This window comes from Rhincodon typus, chromosome 10 (assembly GCF_021869965.1).
Source record: "Rhincodon typus isolate 14 chromosome 10, sRhiTyp1.1, whole genome shotgun sequence".
Lineage (NCBI taxonomy): Eukaryota > Metazoa > Chordata > Chondrichthyes > Orectolobiformes > Rhincodontidae > Rhincodon > Rhincodon typus.
Genome location: NC_063341.1, coordinates 6,742,312 through 6,763,325, shown reverse-complemented (window position 1 = coordinate 6,763,325; position 21,014 = coordinate 6,742,312). Strand labels below are relative to the sequence as shown.

The 21,014-nt window shown below is 42.8% G+C and overlaps 1 protein-coding gene across 1 annotated transcript in view; it reads right to left on the bottom strand.

Moving 5' to 3' along the window:
* Window positions 1-625: 625 nt before the first annotated feature.
* The window catches only part of LOC109913679 (torsin-1A-interacting protein 2-like), a 34,131-nt gene continuing 13,742 nt past the window's right edge, over window positions 626-21,014 (bottom strand). The window contains exons 7-8 of the mRNA XM_048602226.1: window positions 13,054-13,116; window positions 626-1,707 (exon numbers count right to left, since the gene is read on the bottom strand). Of these exons, the coding sequence (XP_048458183.1) occupies window positions 920-1,707; window positions 13,054-13,116 (851 nt within the window). The 3' untranslated portion in view covers window positions 626-919. The remainder of the gene's footprint in view (window positions 1,708-13,053; window positions 13,117-21,014) is intronic.

Sequence of the window (21,014 nt, the reverse complement as noted above, 5' to 3'; positions counted from 1 at the left end):
GCAGTGTTACATATTTCCCTTCAGGTGTTAGTATACCTGAACTGACAGCAGTTTAAACGGCAGTAGTTGCTGAGCAGCTCCAAATGCATCTGGGATCCAAGTTAATCTGACCCAGTGCCATGCTTCAAATTGGAGCCACTAAATGTACACAATACTGTTATTTCTGCTGCCAGTGGCATGGGGAGAACTCCCCCAAAAGTCTTGCTATCCTTTTCTGCTGCAATCATAGTGCCCAAGCCAAAGTGGTTGGCCCACTCCAAATCTCCCAAAGGGTGCCAAGTCGGTCACCTCACTGGCAATCAGTACTAAATTCATCTTAAATGCCTGACTCAAACAGGTTACTATCATCTTGGCAACACAGCCAAGGTCAGAAGCACATTTGAGGGTGACAGCATGGATAATGATTTAATGCTGTGAAATGCAGTATGCATCATGGCAACTGGAATCTGTGCCTCAATGAAACTTAGGTGATGAAACAAAAAAAAAGGAACGCTGTCCATCATAAGGTCAAGGTTTCCACACAAAGATGCCACTGAGAAACCATCTGAGTTCAGCTAATGGCACTTCAGGCTAAACAGCATATTAAGAAACAAAAGAGGAAGAGAGATGATCAACACGGCGTCTCCCAAGCTATCCAGGCATCTACATTTTAATAAAATTTCACTTTACATTTTAAAAATATTTTGCTGGTACGTTAGATTTTGCAAAATTCCACAAAAGAGGTCGATTGACAAATAAAAGATTTGTCCTTCTCGGTGGGTGAAAGATCATACCTTAAATCAGGGTATCATTCACCTGTTAATTATTATTCAAGGAGGCTGGAAAAACACACTTGGGACAGTTAAGTATAATGGTGTGGGGGATGCAGGGAAGACAGAGTGAATTAGTGCAAGTGGCTGAACTTCACCCCTTCCCCAGATCACTGCCTGTCTTCTTTGCAGCCCCTCTCTTCGATCTCACGCACTGGCACCACCGGGAGCACGACGTGCGCAATGCGACTCCACAGTCCACTCAGCTTGTCTGTATCCATTCCCTCTCTTCCTCGAGAGGCAGCAAACTTCTGCTTCAAAAAATCACGGACTTTCACTTCCAGTGCTCCCAAGCTAACATCCGCTGGCAACTTCTCCTCGTCCAGCAGGACAGTGATAAGCAGGGCGACATCTTTGTAAGCCGCGTTCTCGTGGTCACAATACTTGTAGAATATCAGGGTGGAGGGTGGGGGCAGGTCTTGGAAATGGTGAACCACCGCTGCTCTGCTGCCTTTGTCAAATGCAGATGAGAGCAATGTGTCCACCTCTAGCTTCACAGCATCACTGTTCTGCCTGCTTCTATCCGAAGCGTCAATTTTCACTGTGGAAGTGGCATTGAGGGCTGAGGTGTAAGCTCCAGCAATCTGGTTAGCGAGGCACCTCATGGTCTGCTGTCCATCCCATGCAGCCGCCAACATCAGGATGGCAGGTTTCATGTGCTGGGTCAGATTGATGTGGTTGCGCAGGGTAATTTTACTTCTCCTCCACAGCACTGACTGCTGACCATTAAAGAGGGCTTCAACCTGATCAAATCGGTGTAAAAATACTGTCAGTGCCGTCGCTTCCCCCATAGTCATAGCCGGTGATTTGCTCCTCACAAGGAGGAACGTTGTTAAACAAACCACGACTACAAGCACCATAATCACAGCCATTTTCTTCTTTGAGGCATCTGAGGTGTCTGTGGCGAAATGAAAAAGGAAAAGAAAAAAAAAAATCACTGACTGTTTAAATGAACAGTTGTTGAAATTTCACCTTTGCACTAGGTTCAGTAAACCAGTACCAATGTGTGGAATATACCACCACTAAGGTCACAATCCATATCCCAAAGCTTGGGACATTTGAATACCGGGACCACTGCAGGAACTCAGAGTGAGGGGTATCTGAGCACTGAAACACACCTGTACTGGCTGCAGCTGAAATGCTGACTAAAATTATTCAAAGCCTTCGGTGCTGCAAAAGACTCTAAAACCATTGCTATTTTGAACCAGGAGAACTGCAAACCAATAATAATCAGACTTTAAACATTCAGCAAGGAGATTTCTTTTCCAAAAAAAAGCTCAATTTTTCTGTGCATACTGGGACTTGGCAAATACCATATTCTGGAGCAAACCCCGTGCAGGAAAATTCCATGCCCAATAATACAGTACAGAGAATAGAAAGTCTATGACACAGAAGAAGCCATTCACCCATCATTTCTGAGCCTTCTGTACAAGAACTATCCAGGCTAGTCCCACTTTCCACATTAAGTCCATTGCTTTGTATTATGGCACTTCAAGTAGATGTCCAAGTATTTTCAAACGCGATGACAATTTGTGCCTTTAACGCTTCTTTTTCAAGCAGTCAGCAAATCTCAACTGTCCTCTGGGTGAAAAAAAATCTATCAACAGTGCTCTAATCCTTCGGCCAACTGTTTTAAATCTATTTTCCTCAATTACTGACGCTAAGGAAACCAGATCCTTCTTGTCGATTTAATCTAAGCGCCTCCATTTTCACACACTTAAATTAAATCTTCTCCCTCTTTTATTCCAAAGATGACCCCAATTTACCCAAGCTTAACTCAGATTTGCCACTCCTAGAAACATTCTTGTAAATTGCCTCTGTCCCCATTGGTATGTGATCACAACTTTCCTGTAATATGCTGTGACCAGGAGGTATCCCGTATGCTTTTTTAAACGTAACTACCTATCTTGCTTTCTTCAAGATCCCTCTGTTCCTCCACACTTTTTTGTCACTCCATTTATTAGATATTCCCTCAACTTCTTTACCCAAGCCAAATGCATTACCTCTCTGAGTGTGACTTGAGTTTATTTGTGAACCATGTACACAGATTAATAAACTTGGGAACTACTGCTTTAGTCCACACCCACAGAGCTTGCTTTTCCATTCAAATACTCAGTTCTCCTCCTGGCTAGATTTTCTTTCCATACGTTTTAATAATTGTTTTTAAATTAACCTGTTCACATGTGACACCTTTGTGGCAAGTGGAATTCGAACGTGGATCTTCTGGCCCAGAGACGGGGACACTACCAATGTGCCACTAGACCCACATTTACATTTTGATACTCTTTGTGAAAACAAAACCAAACTGAACAAATTGAAAAGAACTCAACAGCCTTAAGACAGTGCGATTGCGCTTATAATGCTGTTCTCCCTTACATTAACGAGACCAAATGCGGATTGAGTGACTGCTTCGCAGGACACCTCTGCCTTGTCTGCGGGAATGATCCTAACCACCCAGTTGTTTTCTATTTCAATAAACCACCTAACGCTTATGTTAACAATTATACCCTAGGCTTGCTGCAGTGTCCCAATGAAGCACAATGCAGTCTCAAGGAACAATATGTTGTGTTCTGCTTTAGGCACTTTACTGCCTCGAGGTCTCAATACTGAACTCAATAAGTTCAGAAACTGACTGCATTACATCTGAACTCCATCTTTCTTAGTTCCTTCACTGCACCCCCACCAACCCCAAATATCCTTGCCTTGTTTGTCACTTATTGACTTTGCTCTTAGTGGGAAGGACCCATTCTCATCCCTTCACATCTTAATTTGCACCCATTTTACATCTATGCTTTCACCAACACTAAGAACCCCTTTGTCTTTTATACTGAGCCTCTACATCACCTGCCTCCTTGCTCCTCCTCTGTTTCTGTCAAAAGTATAAAAGAAACATTTTCCAACGCCTTTTAGTTCTGAAGAAGAGTCATACCCGACTCAAAATATTAACTCCACAGATGCTGCCAGGCATGTGATATATTTAAATGTGGCTTCCTTCAGGCCAAGAGGGATAGGCTGTACCCCCAGCCTATCCTCCCCCAACTGTTGCAGATCAGGGACAAGGAATTTGCTGTCATGAGGGCTGGGGCATTGGATAGGATGACCCTCTGGGTTTCAGCCTTCAGAGGATCTATTGGGTAATAAATCCTGCCAACCATTAGGCCCCTGTCCAAGGCCAAATACACTACCTTCTTAAACAAGGAAGAATACAGTCTTTCCTTAAATCTTATATGTAGTGGTCATGATTGACAGCCATAATTAATGGGCCAACAACATCACCTGCAGTTTTCATGCATTCCTCAATGCTAACACTGGGTTGAATGTAAATTTTCACCTCAGGTTTTTTTTTTTTTTAAATCAGTAGCAGTAGGGCCACAGCCTGTGAAGCTTCTCTTGGCCCTCACCATTGATTCTAACGTAGATGCCATTTTAAGTTTCCTAAAAAAAGTTGAGCCCACTACTTGTAGAACAAAGGAAGCTCTGCGAGAATAATGGTTGCAGAAACATACTAGTGATCTTAACAGAGAGGGTCTCAAAGGTACACAAGGAACTGCTGATGTTAATGTCCCTTTAAGAGACAAAAGTTATAACTTCCTTCAGCTGATGTTGAGGCTTTTTTTCCCCATCCCTGGTCTCAATCTCTTAGAAACAGGTCAGCTTGGTAGACCAATGGCAGAAACAGCTCAGTCACCAAGTGCAGTACATTGTCTATAGCAGGAACTGATTCTATCAATAGGTAGCACGCAGGAGAGGACCTCAGCTTCTCGTCCTCGCTTTGTCCTCCCAGACCTCAACTCTGAGCAGCAAGCAGTCGGTTCAGAGCAGGGAGTGACAAACAGCAACAGCAGCAGCATCAGCACGGTTGTACAAAGCTGCATGCAGGAACAGCTACAGCTGCAGGTAGCAGGCAGGGAAGCAAGGGGGGAGGGGGGGGGGGGGCGGGGGGGTGGGGGATGCTTACCAGGTATCCAGGCTTTTTCTTTCCTCCTAGGCCTCAGTCTTCTAGAAGCAGATAGTCAGCTCAGTAGAAGAGCAGCAACTCAATTGCAGAATACAATAGCAAGCAGCAAATAACTGCATCAGAGATAGTAGGAACTGCAGATGCTGGAGAATCCGAGACAAGAAGGTGCAGGGCTGGATGAACACAGCAGGCCAAGCAGCATCATCGGAGCAGAGAGGCTGACGTTTCGGGCCTGCTGCAGAATGGTATCGAATTCAACAGGGAAATGCAAGGAGAAGAGAGGCACACGGTGCTCCAGACCAGCACTAGAAGTTCAATGCTTTTCAAACGAGTTCCAGCGTACACTCTCTAGTTGGGAGTTTTACTTTAACCAACCACGCATCATGAACTTTTCAAATTTCACGATTTGTCATAGTGGAGTTCGAACCAGAGCATTGGTCCCAACCCGAAACTTCAACTTTCCTACTCCTCTGATGCTGCTTGACCTGCTGTGTTCCTCCAGCACCTCCTGCATACATTTTTTGATCAACCTGTTCTCTGCACATTTTGTTCTTTTTCTTTTCTTTCTTTCTACATCCAGAAGCACTATCACACACAACTGAACATTCTTTTTCTCCTCACCACCAAATCACCACTGTTAGTTTTCACCTATTTTCTACCACCTGCATACATTTCAGTATTTTCTAAGCAACCTGTTCAGAAATGTTATGACACACCTCTAGAGCAGGGGGGCCTGTAGCTGGATCTCCTTGTTCAGAAGTAGGGACACTACCACTGCAAGAGTTGATACATACTTTTTTTTTTTTTAAAAATCACCCATGCAATTAATTAAATATTTACATACGAAGCCAGTTAAGGTCACACTGCATACATTTTAATAAAACTAATTAATTCCCAACACCTGCTTGCCTTGTTACCTTTCACTCTGAGGTATTTAGAATCCTATTAACAGAATTATATTCTAGTACACAGGATCGTAAATTAAACACCATTTCAACATCAGCCCATCTGGAACATTAATGCACAGCTCCATCATCAAAAGTTAGGGCAATTCCTACACTTACTGTCAAAATAGTCTCCGTGGACTTGGCATAAGAACGTAAGAACTAGGAGCAGGAGTAGGCCATCCGGCCCCTCGAGCCTGCCCTGCATTTCAATAAGATCATGGCTGATCTTTTTGAGGTTCAGCTTCACTTACCCACCTAGCCTTAAACACATTCAGCGAGGTAGATTCAACTGCTTCACTGGGCAGGGAATTCCACAGATTCACAACCCTTTGGGTGAAGAAGTTCCTCCTGATCTCAGTCCTAATTCTGCTTCCCTTTATTTTGAGGCAATGCCCTCTAGTCCTAGTTTCACCTGCTACTGGAAACAACCTCCCTGCCTCCACCTTATCTATTCCCTTCATAATCTTGTACGTTTCTATAAGGTCTCCCCTCATTCTTCTGAATTCCAATGAGTACAATCCCAGCCAACTCAGTCTCTCCTTGTAATCCAACCCTCTCAACTCTGGAATCAACCGAGTGAATCTCCTCTGCACCCTCTCCAGTGCTAGTATATCCCTTCTCAAGTAAGGAGACCAAAACTGCACACAATACTCCAGGTGTGGCCTCACCAGGACCCTATACAGCTGCAGCTTAACCTCCCTGTTTTTAAACTCCATCCCTCGAGCAATGGCAGACAAAATTCCATTTGCCTTTTTAATTACCTGCTGCACCTGCAATCTTACTTTTAGCGATTCATGCACAAGGACACCCAAGTTCCTCTGCACTGCAGGGTGCTGCAATCTTTTTACTATTTAAAACATAGTCCATTTTGCTGTTATTCCTACCAAAATGGAGGACCTCACACTTATCAACATTGTACTCAATCTGCCAGACCTTTGCCCACTCATTTAGACTATCTATATCCCTCTGTAGACTTTCAGTGTCTTCTGCACACTTTGCTCTACCACTCATCTTAGTGTCATCTGCAAATTTTGACACACCACACTTAGTCCCCAACTCCAAAACTTCTATGTAAACTGTAAACAATTGTGGTCCCAACACTGATCCCTGAGGCACACCACTAGCCACTGACCGCCAACCAGAAAAACACCCATTTACAGCTACTCTCTGCTTTCTACTAGTCAACTAATCCTCTATCCATGCCAATACATTACCTGTAATACCGTGCAACTTTATCTTATGTAGCAGCCTTTGGTGTGGCACCTTGTCAAATGCCTTCTGGAAATCCAGATACACCACATCCACAGGTTCCCCATTGTCCACCATGCAAGTAATGTCCTCAAAGAATTCCATCAAATTAGTTAAACATGACCTACCCTTCATGAACCCGTGCTGGGTGTTCCCAATGGGAGCATTTATATCTTGCTATTTCTTCCTTAATGATGGATTCAAGCATTTTCCCCCACTACCGAAGTTAAGCTAACTGGCCTATAGTTACCTGCTTTTTGTCTACTTTTTTTAAACAGTGGTGTCACATTGGCTGTTTTCCAATCTGCAGGAACCACCCGAGTCCAGTGAATTTTGGTACATAATTACTAGTGCATTTGCTATTTCCCCCATCACCTCTTTTAGTACCCTGGGATGCATCTCATCAGGGCCAGGAGACTTGTCTACCTTTACCCCCATTAGCTTGCCCAGCACTGCCTCCTTAATGATAATGATGGTTTCTAGGTCCTCACCTGCTATAACCTTCTTGCCATCAGTTTTCGGCATGTTATTTGTGTCTTCCACTGTGAAGACCGACACGAAATAACTGTTTAATGCCTCAGCTATTTCCTCATTCCCAGTTATTAAATTGGCCTTCTCATCCTCTAAAAGACCAATGTTTACCTTCGCCACACTTTTACGATTTACATGTTTATAGAAACTCTTGCTGCCTGTTTTCATATTTTGAGCTAGTTCACTCATAATCTATCTTACTTGTCTTTACAACTTTTTTTGTAGCTTTCTGTTGGTCTTTAAAGATTTCCCAGTTTACTAGTTTCCCACTAATCTTTGCTTTTTTGTATATATTTTTTTTTTAATCTGATACTTTCCTTTATTTCCTTCAACATCCATGGCTGACTATTGCTTTTCCTACAGTTCTTCCCTATCACTGGAATATACTTCTGCTGAGCACTGTGAAAAACGTTTTGAAAGTCCTCCACTGTTCCTCAATTGACCCACCATAAAGTTTTTGCTCCCATTTTACCTTACCTAACTCCTCCCTCATCCCATCGTAGTCTCGGTTGTTTAAGCACAGGACATTGGTACGTTCTCACACTCCATCTGTATTTTAAATTCGACTATACTGTGATCGCTCCTTCCGAGAGGATCCCTAACTGAGAGATCATTAATTATTCCTGTCTCATTACACAGGACTAGATCTAGGATAGCTTGCTCCCTCGTAAGTTCCATTACATATTGTTCAAGGAAATTATCGCGGATGCATTCTATGAACCCCTCAAGGTTGCCATGACCGACCTGGTTTGACCAATCGATATGTAGATTAAAATCCCCCATGATAATTGCTGTACCATTTTTACATGCATTAGCTATTTCTATGTTTATTGCCCGCCCCACCACAATGTCATTATTTGGTGGCCTATAGACCACACCTATCAGTGATTTCTTCTCCCTGCTATTCCTAATTTTCACCCAAATGAATTCAACCTTTTGTTCAGTAGAACCTACATCATCTCTCACTACCGCCCTGATATCATCCTTAAAAATCAGAGCGACACCACCTCCCCTACCTTCCTGTCTGTCCTTCCGAACAGTTTGATACCCCTGGATATTTAACTCCCAGTCATGACCATCCTGTAACCATGTCTGTGTAATGGCCACTAAATCATACCCATTTGCCATGATTTGCGCCGTCAACTCATCCACCTTGTTTCGAATGCTCCGAGCATTCGGATAAAGTGCCCTTAGGCCAGTTTTTACACCTTCTTTTTGGGTCCTATTACCTCCGTTACTAACAGCTGTTGAGTTCCCCTTCCCTTTACCTTTTCTCCTAATTTTCAATGGAGTTGAAGCTTCCTCGTCACCTGCTAACCTGCTGCTTTGCCTTACATTAATTGTTGTACTCCCTGTATGCTCACTCCTCCCTTCCCCCCTACTTACTAGTTTAAAGTCCTATTGACCACTCTATTTACCCTTTTCGCCAGAACACTGGACACAGCCCTGTTTAGGTTGAGTCCATCCCAATGATATAGATCCCTCCTGTCCCAGAACTGATGCCAGTGCCCCATGAAAAGGAAACCCTCCTTCCCACACCACTCTTTTAGCCACGTGTTTACTTCCCTGATCCTCACCTCCCTATGCCAATTTGCATGTGGCTCGGGCAGCAATCCAGAGATTATGACCCTTGAAGACCTGTTTTTTTAATTTTGTTCCTAGCTTTTCATAATCCCGAAACAGGTCTTTTTTCCTAGACCTGCCTATGTTGTTGGTACCTACGTGGACCACAACAACTGAATCCTCCCCTTCCCTCTCTGGTATCCTCTCAAGCTGATCAGGGATGTCTCACACCCTGGCACCGGGCAGGCAACACACCATGAGGGATTCTCTATCCTGCTTGCAAAGGATACTGTCTATCCCCCCGATGATGGAATCCTCTACAACTACAATCTGTCTTTTAGCTCCCCCCTCTTGAATGGCCTCCTGGACTATGGTGCCATGGTCAGTTGACTCATCCTTCCTTCCAGCCCTGTTCCTCATCCACACAGGGAGCAAGTGCCTCATACCTGTGGGATAATGTCAAGGGCTGCGGCTCCTGTGTTCCTGTCTGCAGGGTCCCTCTACCTGCCTCACTCGCAGTCACACACTGCTGTCCCTGGCCGCTGATTGAATTAACATTAGTTAATCTACTAGGTGTGACTGCCTCCTGGAACACAGCATCCAGGTATCTCTCCCCCTCCCGGATGTGCCGCAGTGTTTGGAGTTCGGATTCCAGCTCATCAATTTTGAGCCGGAGCTCCTCAAGCAGCCAACACTTGCTGCAGATGTGGTCACTGCCGTTCTCAATGGGATCAGCTAGCTCCCACATCATACAGCTACAACACATCACCTGGCCTGCCATCTCTACTTAGTTAATTATTTAAAATTAATTAGTTTTTTTTTTAGTTTCGCAGTGTTCTTTCTTTAAGTGTTCTCTGCACCACTAAGTTTAGTCCGTTATATACTCAAACAGACTCCGGCTTTCCCTTCCGAACCGCTCCCAGAGGATTAGGCGTCCAGGTGACCTCCCCAAAAGATAACAAAGAGATGAGAAAAAAATGCAAATAGCTTACCTGCTCACCACACTTAGTCTTTATTATTAGGTTAGAGGAGGTGGAAGGGTGGGAGACACTACATGTGTAGTGTCTCCGGTATTAGTTACTTCCCAAATTTATTGGGTGAAAGATAACCGTTACCCAGCCGACCACTCGTGCCCGTCTGGGACTCCTCCTCCGCTGAACAACTGAAGGCTGCAGTCACGCGAGGTAAGACTTTATAACTAAAGCTTACCTTCCCAGCCTGCCCTCGCACTCTCTCCCGGACTCCCACCGCTAAACAACTGAAGAGGTTCCAAAACTGAAATGAGATTCCAAACATACACGATGCAATCACAACTTATTAAATGCAAAATTAGTACAAATCACTATGTGAAAGCAATTATTATGTGCCTTAGATAACAAGGTGTAGAGCTGGATGAACACAGCAGGCAAAGCAGCATCAGAGGAGCAGGAAAGCTGACATTTCGGGTCTAGTGTGCCTTATGTTGCTTTTAAAACAAAATTACTCTGAGTAATATTGAGAAAAAAAATTACACAACTGACTTCGTGTAGGTACTAACCACCAAAAATCTTGGATAGTTTTTGACAGAAGTGGGATGAAGTCAACAGAAAGGTGCCCATCCTGTCTTTGCCCAAGTATTTTACACTCAATACCACATTATGCTTGTTCCTAGATGTGCAACTCTACAACTCAACTGCCTTACAAGGTGATGCTTCCGTCTTCAGCCAGATGGCAGGTTTGCGTGACCTTTACGTTCATTGTTTCTCAATTCTTTCACTGAACCCCCTATTCTGCAAAGCTACTGCATCTCTGTTTTCTTTCCTACTCCATCAGAAAACAAACTCTGTACCTGCAATCATTAAATCCAAAGCAAAACGTAAATCCAACAACTGAACTTTCCAAACTTTTTCTCCACCATGACTTCATTTTGAGCTTGAAGATGGTCACCAACCCCTAGTGAGAACTGAGACTGGGGAGAGGGTGTGTGTTTGTGCAGATAGTGGAGTGGGAGGGGAGAAAGGTGATGAAGCTCTGGAGAGAAAGACAAATGAGAAAGCCTATGATAGTAGGGGAGTCAAGAGTTTGGGAGTGAAAATCTGAGAGGTGGGTGGTTGAGGGCGGAATAGGTACAGACATCCACAGCAGCCACTGCTGCCAAAATTTGGGGTCCTCAGCCCCCACTTTGGGAAGCCCCGTTCTACAAAATGCACATGTTGGAAATATTAAACATTTAATAACGGAAATGGTGTGGGTCTTAATCCAGTGCAGTATGGTTGAGTATGCTCTTTTAGAAAATTACACTTTTGAGAACAAACTAGAATGTTGGATCAAGCAAAATTCCTTTAGATGTTGCATGATTCACACTTAATCATGTTTGCTTTAACATCGCTCTGTATATGCATCCAGGACACTGGTGAACAGATTGTATCTTTTTACTTTTCTGTATTTTTAGTTGGGAGCTGACGTGGGAAAAGGACTGTTTTAAAAACCCAGGACTGTGGAAGAGATTGCTGCACTTTTTAAAAACAAGCTGCCAGTATTCACTGTGAGTGCTGTTTACACTGTTGTTTTTTCAGCCAGTGGGGCAAGTTCTGTTGCAGATGAGCTGGAGCCAGGGAGTCTGCACAAAATGAGATTTGGCCATTAGAAAGTAGCTGATTGGTTTGAAGAGTGATGACCAATTATTGATGACTAAAGCCTGCTGCCTGCCAACATGATGGGATTGGCCCTCAAATGGCTGAGCAGCTTGTGGGAGTGAACAAGATAGGGAGAAGCCTTCAGACCTCCAGAAAGAAAAGTGCTATCTTTGCCTCCATACTGAAAAAAACACTAAAATGTGAAGAAAGTCAGTTTAATTTTCCTCACCAATAGCTGTAAGGTGTTGATCTTAACTAATAAGTCATATATAAGTTGTGAACCAGTTGCTCTATCTCTCTGTAAGAAAGTGAAAAACACTTAAAGAGAGAGAATGAAATCGACAAACTGCAAGTACTGACAAGCCAAAAGGATAATCTCAGTTAATCCTTTGGACAAAAACCATTAGACTGCCTTTCCAGTTTTTCTCTCTACCCATAACATCAATGTTGTTTTTCATCCAAAAAAGAAACTGAAAAACACCACTGATGCTGGAAATCAGAAACAAAAGTAAAAATTGCTGGAAACACTCAGCAGGTCTGGCAGCATCTGTGGAGAGAAAGCAGAGTTAATGTTTCAGGTCTAGTGATCATTCTTCAGAGCTTTGTTGTTTTTGTGTCTGTCTTTAACTGTTGTGATAAATCTAAGAAAGCAGGGCTTGACTTCCAGCACACTACCCAGTCAGGTCTGACTAGACCACGAGACTCCCACTTTCCAATACTCACTTCTGCAGTTCTCGACACTTTTTTTTTTAATTCATTAACGGGATGAGGGCACCACTGGCTAGGCAGCATTTATTGCCCATCCCTAATTGCCCAGAGGGCAGTTGAAAGTCAACCACATTACTATGGGTCTGGAGTCACATGTAGGCCAGACCAGGTAAGGATGGCAGTTTCCTTTCCTGAAGGACATTAGTGAACCAGATTTCCCAACAATCAACAATGGATTCATGGTTGATTCATTGGATTCTTAATTCCAGATATTTTATTGAATTCAAATTCCACCATCTGCCGTGGTGGGATTCGAACCTGAGTCCCCGGATTAACAGTCCTGCGGTATAATACCACTAGGCCAACGCCTCCCCATGCTATACAGATTACTGCCCTCTGTGAAATCCAACGACTCAAAGTTTTGTTTGGCACCAACTGACATATCAGCATCATTTGACTCCAGAACCACGTGACTCCAGAACCACGTGACTCCAGACCCACAGCAATGTGGTTGACTCTTAACTGCCCCCTGGGCAATTAGGGATGGGCAATAAATGCTACCTAGCCAGTGACACCCTCATCCCATGAATGAATAAAGGGATTTATAACATTTCTCTTTGGCATAAAGTTGATTTAAACCAACTGGATGAATTTTAAGCATGTTTGGTTTGTACCTTTTTCAGCAGGTCTTCTGCCCCCTTCTCTTTTCCTAGGTGAAGGTTTACTGCGAGACAATACTGTTGAAACAAACCAAGACTAATGAATTAAAAAAAAAACCAAACCTCTGTGCAATGTCATTACCACCACAATGACATCAATACAGATTTACAGTCAGTCAGCAAATGTAATCCACTCTGCTGAATGATGAACGCAGATCAGCAAAGAAATTGCATTCAGCTAGTTGAAACGTTGGTCATTTAGATTAAATGAAAGCTATCACACATAACGCACAGGCAGAGAATAACCCCTATGTCTCACTCGTTCAGTAAATGCAAATCACTCCCCTTAGCACATGTAAATTAGGAAACATTCATGATGGAAAATTGTCCACAACATCTTTACACCTCACTCTTCATATAAATAATTCCTTTGCCCTGAGCGTAGGCGTAGGATAGTACAAACTTCACCCAACAGTGCCGGAACAGCACATAATCATGTGGGTAGAGTTTCGTAAAAGCCTTAAATCATGTAAAGTGCTATACAAGATACTCAGTTTTTTTTAAATCCTACTGTCCCAGTTTAATATGTTGTACTTCAGTACTCCTCTATGTTGAGCACCAGTTGCAGGATGCACTGAGGGTAGCAAAGACACAAAAAGTACTCCCAATGGGGCACTCGGCAGGGAATGGTACTGATCAAGCTGATTGAGTTCTAAAGGACATAGCTGCTGGTGGTAAGGGAACCGACAAGAGGACAAAACATACGTGACCTCTGCCTACTACAGACACATTCAAGACAGTACTGGTAAGAATGACCACTGAACAGTCTTTGTGGGGACCAAGTGGGGGCAAGGGCCCAAATCTGAGCAGTTGTGGTAAATCAGAGTGGGAAAAGTGCGACAGAGGCAGGAGTTAATGAGTGAAATGATAAACAGGCAAGGTCAAGAAAGGAGAGAATGCAGATTTAAGAGTTAATCAACAGATAAGACAAGAGGGTACAAAAACTATAAGACGACAAAATTTAAGGCACTGTATTTGAGTACAGGTAACATCGAAAACAAAACAGATGAACTAGTAGTACAATTAAGATAAATAGGTATGATCTAGTGGGCATAACTGAGATGTGGCTGCAGGATGCCCCAGGTTGGCATTTGAATATTGAAGGGTATGTGACATTTAGAAAGGACAGAAAGCTAGGAAAGAGTAGTGGAATGCCTCTGTTAATTAAATTAATATTAGCAGGAAACTACAGATCAGTTAGCTTAATACCTGTCATAGAGAAAATGTTAGAAGCTATTACAGAAGTTATAACAGGGCACTTGGATCAGTTCAAGGTAATCAGATAGAGTTTTGTCAAAGGAAATCATATTTAACTAATTTATTGGAGTTCTTTGAAGAAGTAATGCATTGTGGATAAAGGGTGAGTAGATGTATTGTACTTAGATTTCCAGAAGGCATTTGGTAAAATGCCACACCAAAAGTTATTACGGAAAATAAAAGCTCATGATATTGGACGTAACATATTGGCATGGACACAAGAATAGTTGGCAAACAGGAAGCAGAGAATAAGAATAAATGGGTCTTTTACAGGATTGCAGAATGTCATGAGTCGTGTGTCACAGAGGTCAGCGCTGGGGCTTCAACTCTTTACAATTTATATAACAATTTGGATGAAGGGACAAAAGAATGTTAGCTATTTGCTGATGACACAAAGATAGGTAGAAAATAAGTTGAGAAGAGGACATAAGCCTACAAATGAATGTAGATAAGTTAAGTGACTGGGCAAAGGTCTGGCAAATGGAGCATAATGTGGCAAAGTGCAAAATTGTGGACTTTAGCAGAAAGAACAAAAAAGAAGCATCTTATCCAAATGGTGAGATTGCATAGCCTTGAGATAGAGAGAGATCGGGATCCTCTCATGCATTAATCATGTCAGGTTAGTATGAAGGTATAGCAAGTAATCAGGCAAGATAATAAAATGTCATGTTTATTGAGAGTGGAATTGAATGCAAGAGTGAGGAGTAATGCTTCAATTATACAAAGCATTTGAGAGACTGCGTGCAGTATTGTCACCATATTTAACACATTGGAAGCAACTCAGATAAGGTTTCCTCGACTAACACTGGAATGAGCAGATTGCCTGTGAGAAAAAGCTAGACCTGAATCTCTGGAGTTTCAAAGAGTCAGAGGTGACTTCATTGAAACATACAAGATCCCGAGAGATCTTGACCAGGTGAATGCGGAAAGGACGTTTCCTGTTACAGAAGAATCTAGAAATAGGAGTCATAATTTAAAAATAAGGGGTCACCCATTTAAAGCAGAGATGAGGAAACTTTTTCTTCCTCTCAGAGGGTTGAGGGTCTTTGGAATTCCTTTCCTCAAAAGGCAGCAGATGCAGAATCTTCAAATATTCTTGACAGAGAAGTACTCAAATTCTTGATGATCAAAGAGATGAAAGATTGTTGGAGATATGCAGGAAGGTAGAATTGAGGTTAAAAATGTATCAGCCACAATCTTATTGAATGGCACAGCAGGCTTGAAGGGATCAGCAACCTACTCTTGGTCCTTGAACATATATTTGTAAAGATCCCCCCCCTTCACACTGGGAATATCTTACATGTTCTGTATCACTATCAACATCTAAATGGGATAGATTTTGAATAGACCTAGCAACTCAAAGCAGGGCATCCACGAGATGCTGTGGACCATCAGCAGCAGCAGAATTGCACTCCAACACAATCTGCAACATCATGCCCCACTCTACCTTTACCATCCATCCAGGGAATGAATCCTGGTTCAAAGAAGAGTGCAGGAGGGCAGGTGCAGCACCAGGCACAACTAAAAATGAGTTGTCAACCTGGTGAATCTACACAACAGCACTATTCATGTGCCAAACAGCACAAGCAGCAAGTGACAGACTGAGCTAAGTGATTCCCCAACCTACGGATCAGATCTAAACTCCGCAGTCTTGCCACATCTAGTCGTGAATGGTGGTGAACAATAAAACAGCTCAATGATGGTGGAGTCCAGCACATCAGTACAAACAATAAGGCTGAAGCACTTACAACAATCCTCAGCCAAAAGTGCAAAATAGATGATTCATTTCGGCCTCCTCCAGTGGTCCCCAATATCACAGGTGTTAGTCTTCAACTGATTTGATTCAAACACATGATATCAAGCAGCACTGGATACTGCAAAAACTACGGGCCCTAACATTCTGGCAATAGTACTGAAAACTTGCGCTACAGACGTTTCACTAGCCTAGTTGGGCCGTTCCAGTGCAGTTACAACACTACCCAACCATGTAGAGAATGGCCCATGTATGACCTGTACACAAAAAATGAGAATTCCAACTCAGCAAATTACTGCCCGATCTCTCTACACTCTATCATCAGTAAAGTCATAGAAGGTGCCATCAATAGCCTGCTTACTAATGCTCAGCTTCTGCCAGGGTTACTCAGCTCCTGATCTCATTATAGTCTTGTTTCAAGTATGAACTAGCAAGCTGAATTTCAGAGGTGAAGAGAGGTGAGATTGACTGTCTCTGACATCAAGGCCGCATTTGACAAAGTGTGGCATCAAGGATTCCATGCAAAACTGGAATCAATAGGGATCAACGGGATTAACGGGATTAAAGGGGAAAACTCTCCACTGGTTGAAGTCATACCTGGCATATAGGAAGATGCTTGTGTTTGTCAGGAGTGCAGTCATCTCAGCTCTAGGACAACTCTTCAGGAGTTCTTCAGGATAGTGTCCTAAGCCCATCTTCAGTTGCTTCATCAATGACCTTCCCTCCATCATCAGGTCAGAAGCAGGAATGTCTGTTTATAATTGCACAATGTTCAACACCATTCATGACTCCTCAGATCCTGAAAGAGTCCATGTCCAAATGCAGTAAGACTGGGACAGTATTTAGGCTTGGGCTGAAAAGTGGCAAATAACATTCATGCCATATAAATGCCAGGCAATGACCACCTCCAACAAGAGGAAAATGACCAGTACACTTTATTATTCAATGCTATTACCATCACTGAACCCCCTGCTGTCAACATCCTGGGTATTACCATTGAACAGAATTTGAACTGGACCAGCCATATACATAGAGTAGGTACAAAAGTAGGTCAGAGGCTAGGATTTCTGCAGTTAGTAACTCATCTCCTAGCACCCCAAAGCCTTACTAGCAGGCACAAGTCAGTAATGTGATGGGATACTCCCCATGTGCCTGGATAATTGCAGTACCATAACATTCAAGATGAGGCCTGAAGCCTAGCAGTCCACTTGATGGCACGACATCCACTTCCTCAACCACTGATGCTTAGTAGCAGCAGTGTGTATCATCTTCAAAATAAACTGTAGAAATTCACTGATGCTCCTTAGATAGCACCTTCCAAACTCACGATCTTAGCCATCCAGGAGAGCAGATACATAGGAACTCCAACATCTGCATATTCCCTCTAAGTCACTCAGCAGCCTGACTTGGAGATCTATTACTGTTCTTTCAAGTGTCATTGGGTCAAAATCCTGGAAATCCTCTCAAATGGCATTGTGGATCTACCTATAACACAAGAACTGCAGTGGTTCAAGAAGGCAACTTACCACCAGCTTCACAAAGACAACAAGAGATGGACAATAAATGTTGGCCCAGCAGCAATTCCCACATCTCAAGACTGCATTAATAATAAAAGCATAGATGGAGGATTGGCTAACCAAGAGAAGATAGAGTTCGGATAAGGGTTACATTTTCAGGATAGCAACCTGTAACGAGTGGAATGCCACAGCAATCAATATGTATTTTTATATATTAATGACTGGGATGAGGATAGTGAAAGTATTAAAGCCAAGTTTGCAGATGACACAAAAATAGGTGAGAAGGCAAGTGCTTGGGATGACAAATTGTCTGCAGAGAGAGATAGGTTAAGTGAGTGGGCAAAAACCTGAAAGACGGAATATAATGTGAAAAACATGAGGCAATGCACTTTGGCAGGTAGAATGGAGGAACTGAATATTATTTAAATGGAGAAAGTCTGCAAATAACTACAGCACATACAGATTATGAGGCTTCATGCATAAATAACAAAAAGCTAACATAAAACCTCACCAATAGGAAAGGCAAATGAAATTTTGGCCATTATTTCAAAAGAAATGGAGTTTAAATAAAAGGGAGGTCTTGCTAAAATTATAAAAGACACTAGTCAGAACACAGCTGGAATACTGTGAACAATTCTGGTCCCCTTATCTAAGGGAATACATACTGGCATTGAAGATAGTCTACAACAGATTCACTAGGTTGATCTCAGATATGGAGGGATTATCTTACGAGGAGAGATCAAGTAGTTTGGGCTTGTACTCACTTGAGTTCAGAAGAATGTAAAGTGTCCTTATTGAAAGATACAGGTTTCTTAGGGGACTTGACGAGGTAGATGCAGACAGGTTGTTTGCCCTTGATTGAGAGCCTAAGCCTAGAGGGTGCAATCTCACAAGAAGGGGTTGCCCATTTACGGCAGAGGTAAGGGTGAATTTCTTCTCTCAGAAGGTAATGAATCTGTAGAATTCTTCACCGCAGATGGCTGTTGAGGCCAGGTCATTAAGTATATTCAAAAGTTGCGATATACAGACATTTTGTTATTAAGCGAATCAAGAATCATCCCTAGGAAAAAGAAGCATGGTACAGGGAGGATGACACAACCATGGCTGACTAAGGAAGTCATGGACAGCATAAAAGCAAAAGTGAAAGCATATAATGCGGCGAAGAGCAGTGGGAAACAGAGGACTGGGAAGCTTACAAAGACCAATAGAGGGCAATAAAAAATGAAATAAGGATGGAGAAGATTAAATATGAGGGTAAGCTATCCTGTAATATAAATGAAGACTGTAAGAGTTTCTTTAGGTATATAAAAAGCAAAAGAGAGGCAAAAGTGGACATTGGACCACTGGAAAATGACAGTGGTGAGAGAGTAGTGGGGAACAAGGAAATGGCTGAGGAAGAGAATAATTACTTTGCGTCAGTCTTCACGGTGGAAGACACGAGTAATATCCCAAAAATTCAACAGTCAGGGGGCAGAGCAGAGTATGGTGGCCATCACCAAGGAAAAGGTGCTAGTAAAACTAATTGGCCTGAAGGTGGACAAATCACCTGGACCAGATGGACTACACCCCAGAGTTCTAAAGGAGATAGCTGAAGAGATAGTGGAAATGTTAGTGGTGATCTTTCAGGAATTGCTACAGTCATAAAGTGTCCCAGAGGACTGGAAAATCGCTAACGTGACACTCCTGTTTAAAAAGGGAGTAAGGCAAAAGATGGAAAATTGCAGGCCGATTAGCCTAACCTCGGTCGTGGATAAGATTTTGGAGTCCATTGTAAAGGATGAGATTTCTGAATATTTGGAAGTGTATAGTAAAATAGGGCAAAGTCAGCATGGTTTCATCAAGGGGAGGTCATGCCTGACAAATCTGCTAGAATTCTTTGAGGAAGTAATGAGCAGGGTAGATCAAGGGGAGCTAATGAATGTTATCTACCTGGACTTCAAGAAGGCCTTTGATAAGGTGCCACACAGGAGGCTGCTGAGTAAGATAAGGGCCCATGATGTTAGAGGCAAGGTGTTAGCATGGATAGAAGATTGGCTGTGTGGCAGAAAGCAGACAGTAGGGATAAAGGGTTCTGTCTCAGGATGACAGCAGGTGCCAAAGGTGTTCAACAAGGGTCAGTGCTGGGACGACAACTTTTCACTTTATACATTAATGATCTAGATGAAAGAACTGTGGGCATTCTGGCTAAGTTTGTAGACGGTACAAAGATAGGTGGAGGGACAGGTAGTATTGAGGAGGTGGTGAGGCTGCAGAAGGATTTGGACAGGTTAGGAGAGTGGGCAAAGAAGTGGCAGATGGAGTACAATGTGGGAAAGTGTGAGGTCATGCACTATGGTAAGAAGAACAAAAGCATGGACTGTTTTCTAAATGGGGAGAAAATTCAGAAGTCTGAAGTGCAGAGAGACTTGGGAGTTCTCGTCCAGGATTCTCTCAAGGTAAACTTGCAGTTTGAGTCAGTAGTCAGGAAGGCAAATGCAATGTTCGCATTTATTTTGAGAGGACTCGAATAAAAAAGCAGGGATGTACTACTGAGGCTTTATAAGGCTCTGGTCAGGCCATATTTGGAGTATTGTGTGCAGTTTTGGGCCCCATATCTCAGGAAGGATGCACTGGCCCTGGAGAGGGTTCAGAGGTGGTTCACGAGAATGGTCCCAGGAATGGAAAGCTTAACATATGAGGAACGTTTGAGGACTCAGGGACTATGCTCATTGGAGTTTAGAAGGATGAGGGGGGGATCTAATTGAAACTTTCAGAATACTGAATGGCCTGGACAGTGCGGATGTTGGGAAGATGCTTCCATTGGTAGGAGAGACTAGGACCCGAGGGCACAGCCTTAGAGTAAAGAGAAGACCTTTTAGAATGGAGATAAGGAGAAACTTCTTCAGCCAGAGAGTGGTGAATCTATGGAATTCACTGCCACGGAAGGCTGTGGAGGCCAGGTCGTTGAGTACATTTAAGACTGAGATAGGTTCTAGATTATCAAGGGGATCAAGGGTTACGGGTAGAAAGCAGGAGAATGGGGTTGAGGAACTTATCAGCCATGACTGAATGGCGGAGCAAGCTCAATGGGCCAAATGGCCTACTTTAATATTATGGTTTCTGACTTTTATTGCTAGCCCTTTCAGAAACATCTTCCTATTACAGTCTAACTAATACAGCTAGAACTTCATCCTTAATCCAGAATTTAAACCAACAAATGATGACTATTAAAAAAAAGCATGAAATTAAACTAAGGGCAAACAAGGAAACAATATAATAAAAAGGAAAGTAACAGTTTTTAAAAAAATATATTAAAAGGAAAAGGGAGGCCAAAATGAACATAGGATGAACTCAGGAACATAGATGAGGAGGCATTTTTCTCTCAATCTGTGGAATTCTTTACCAGAGAG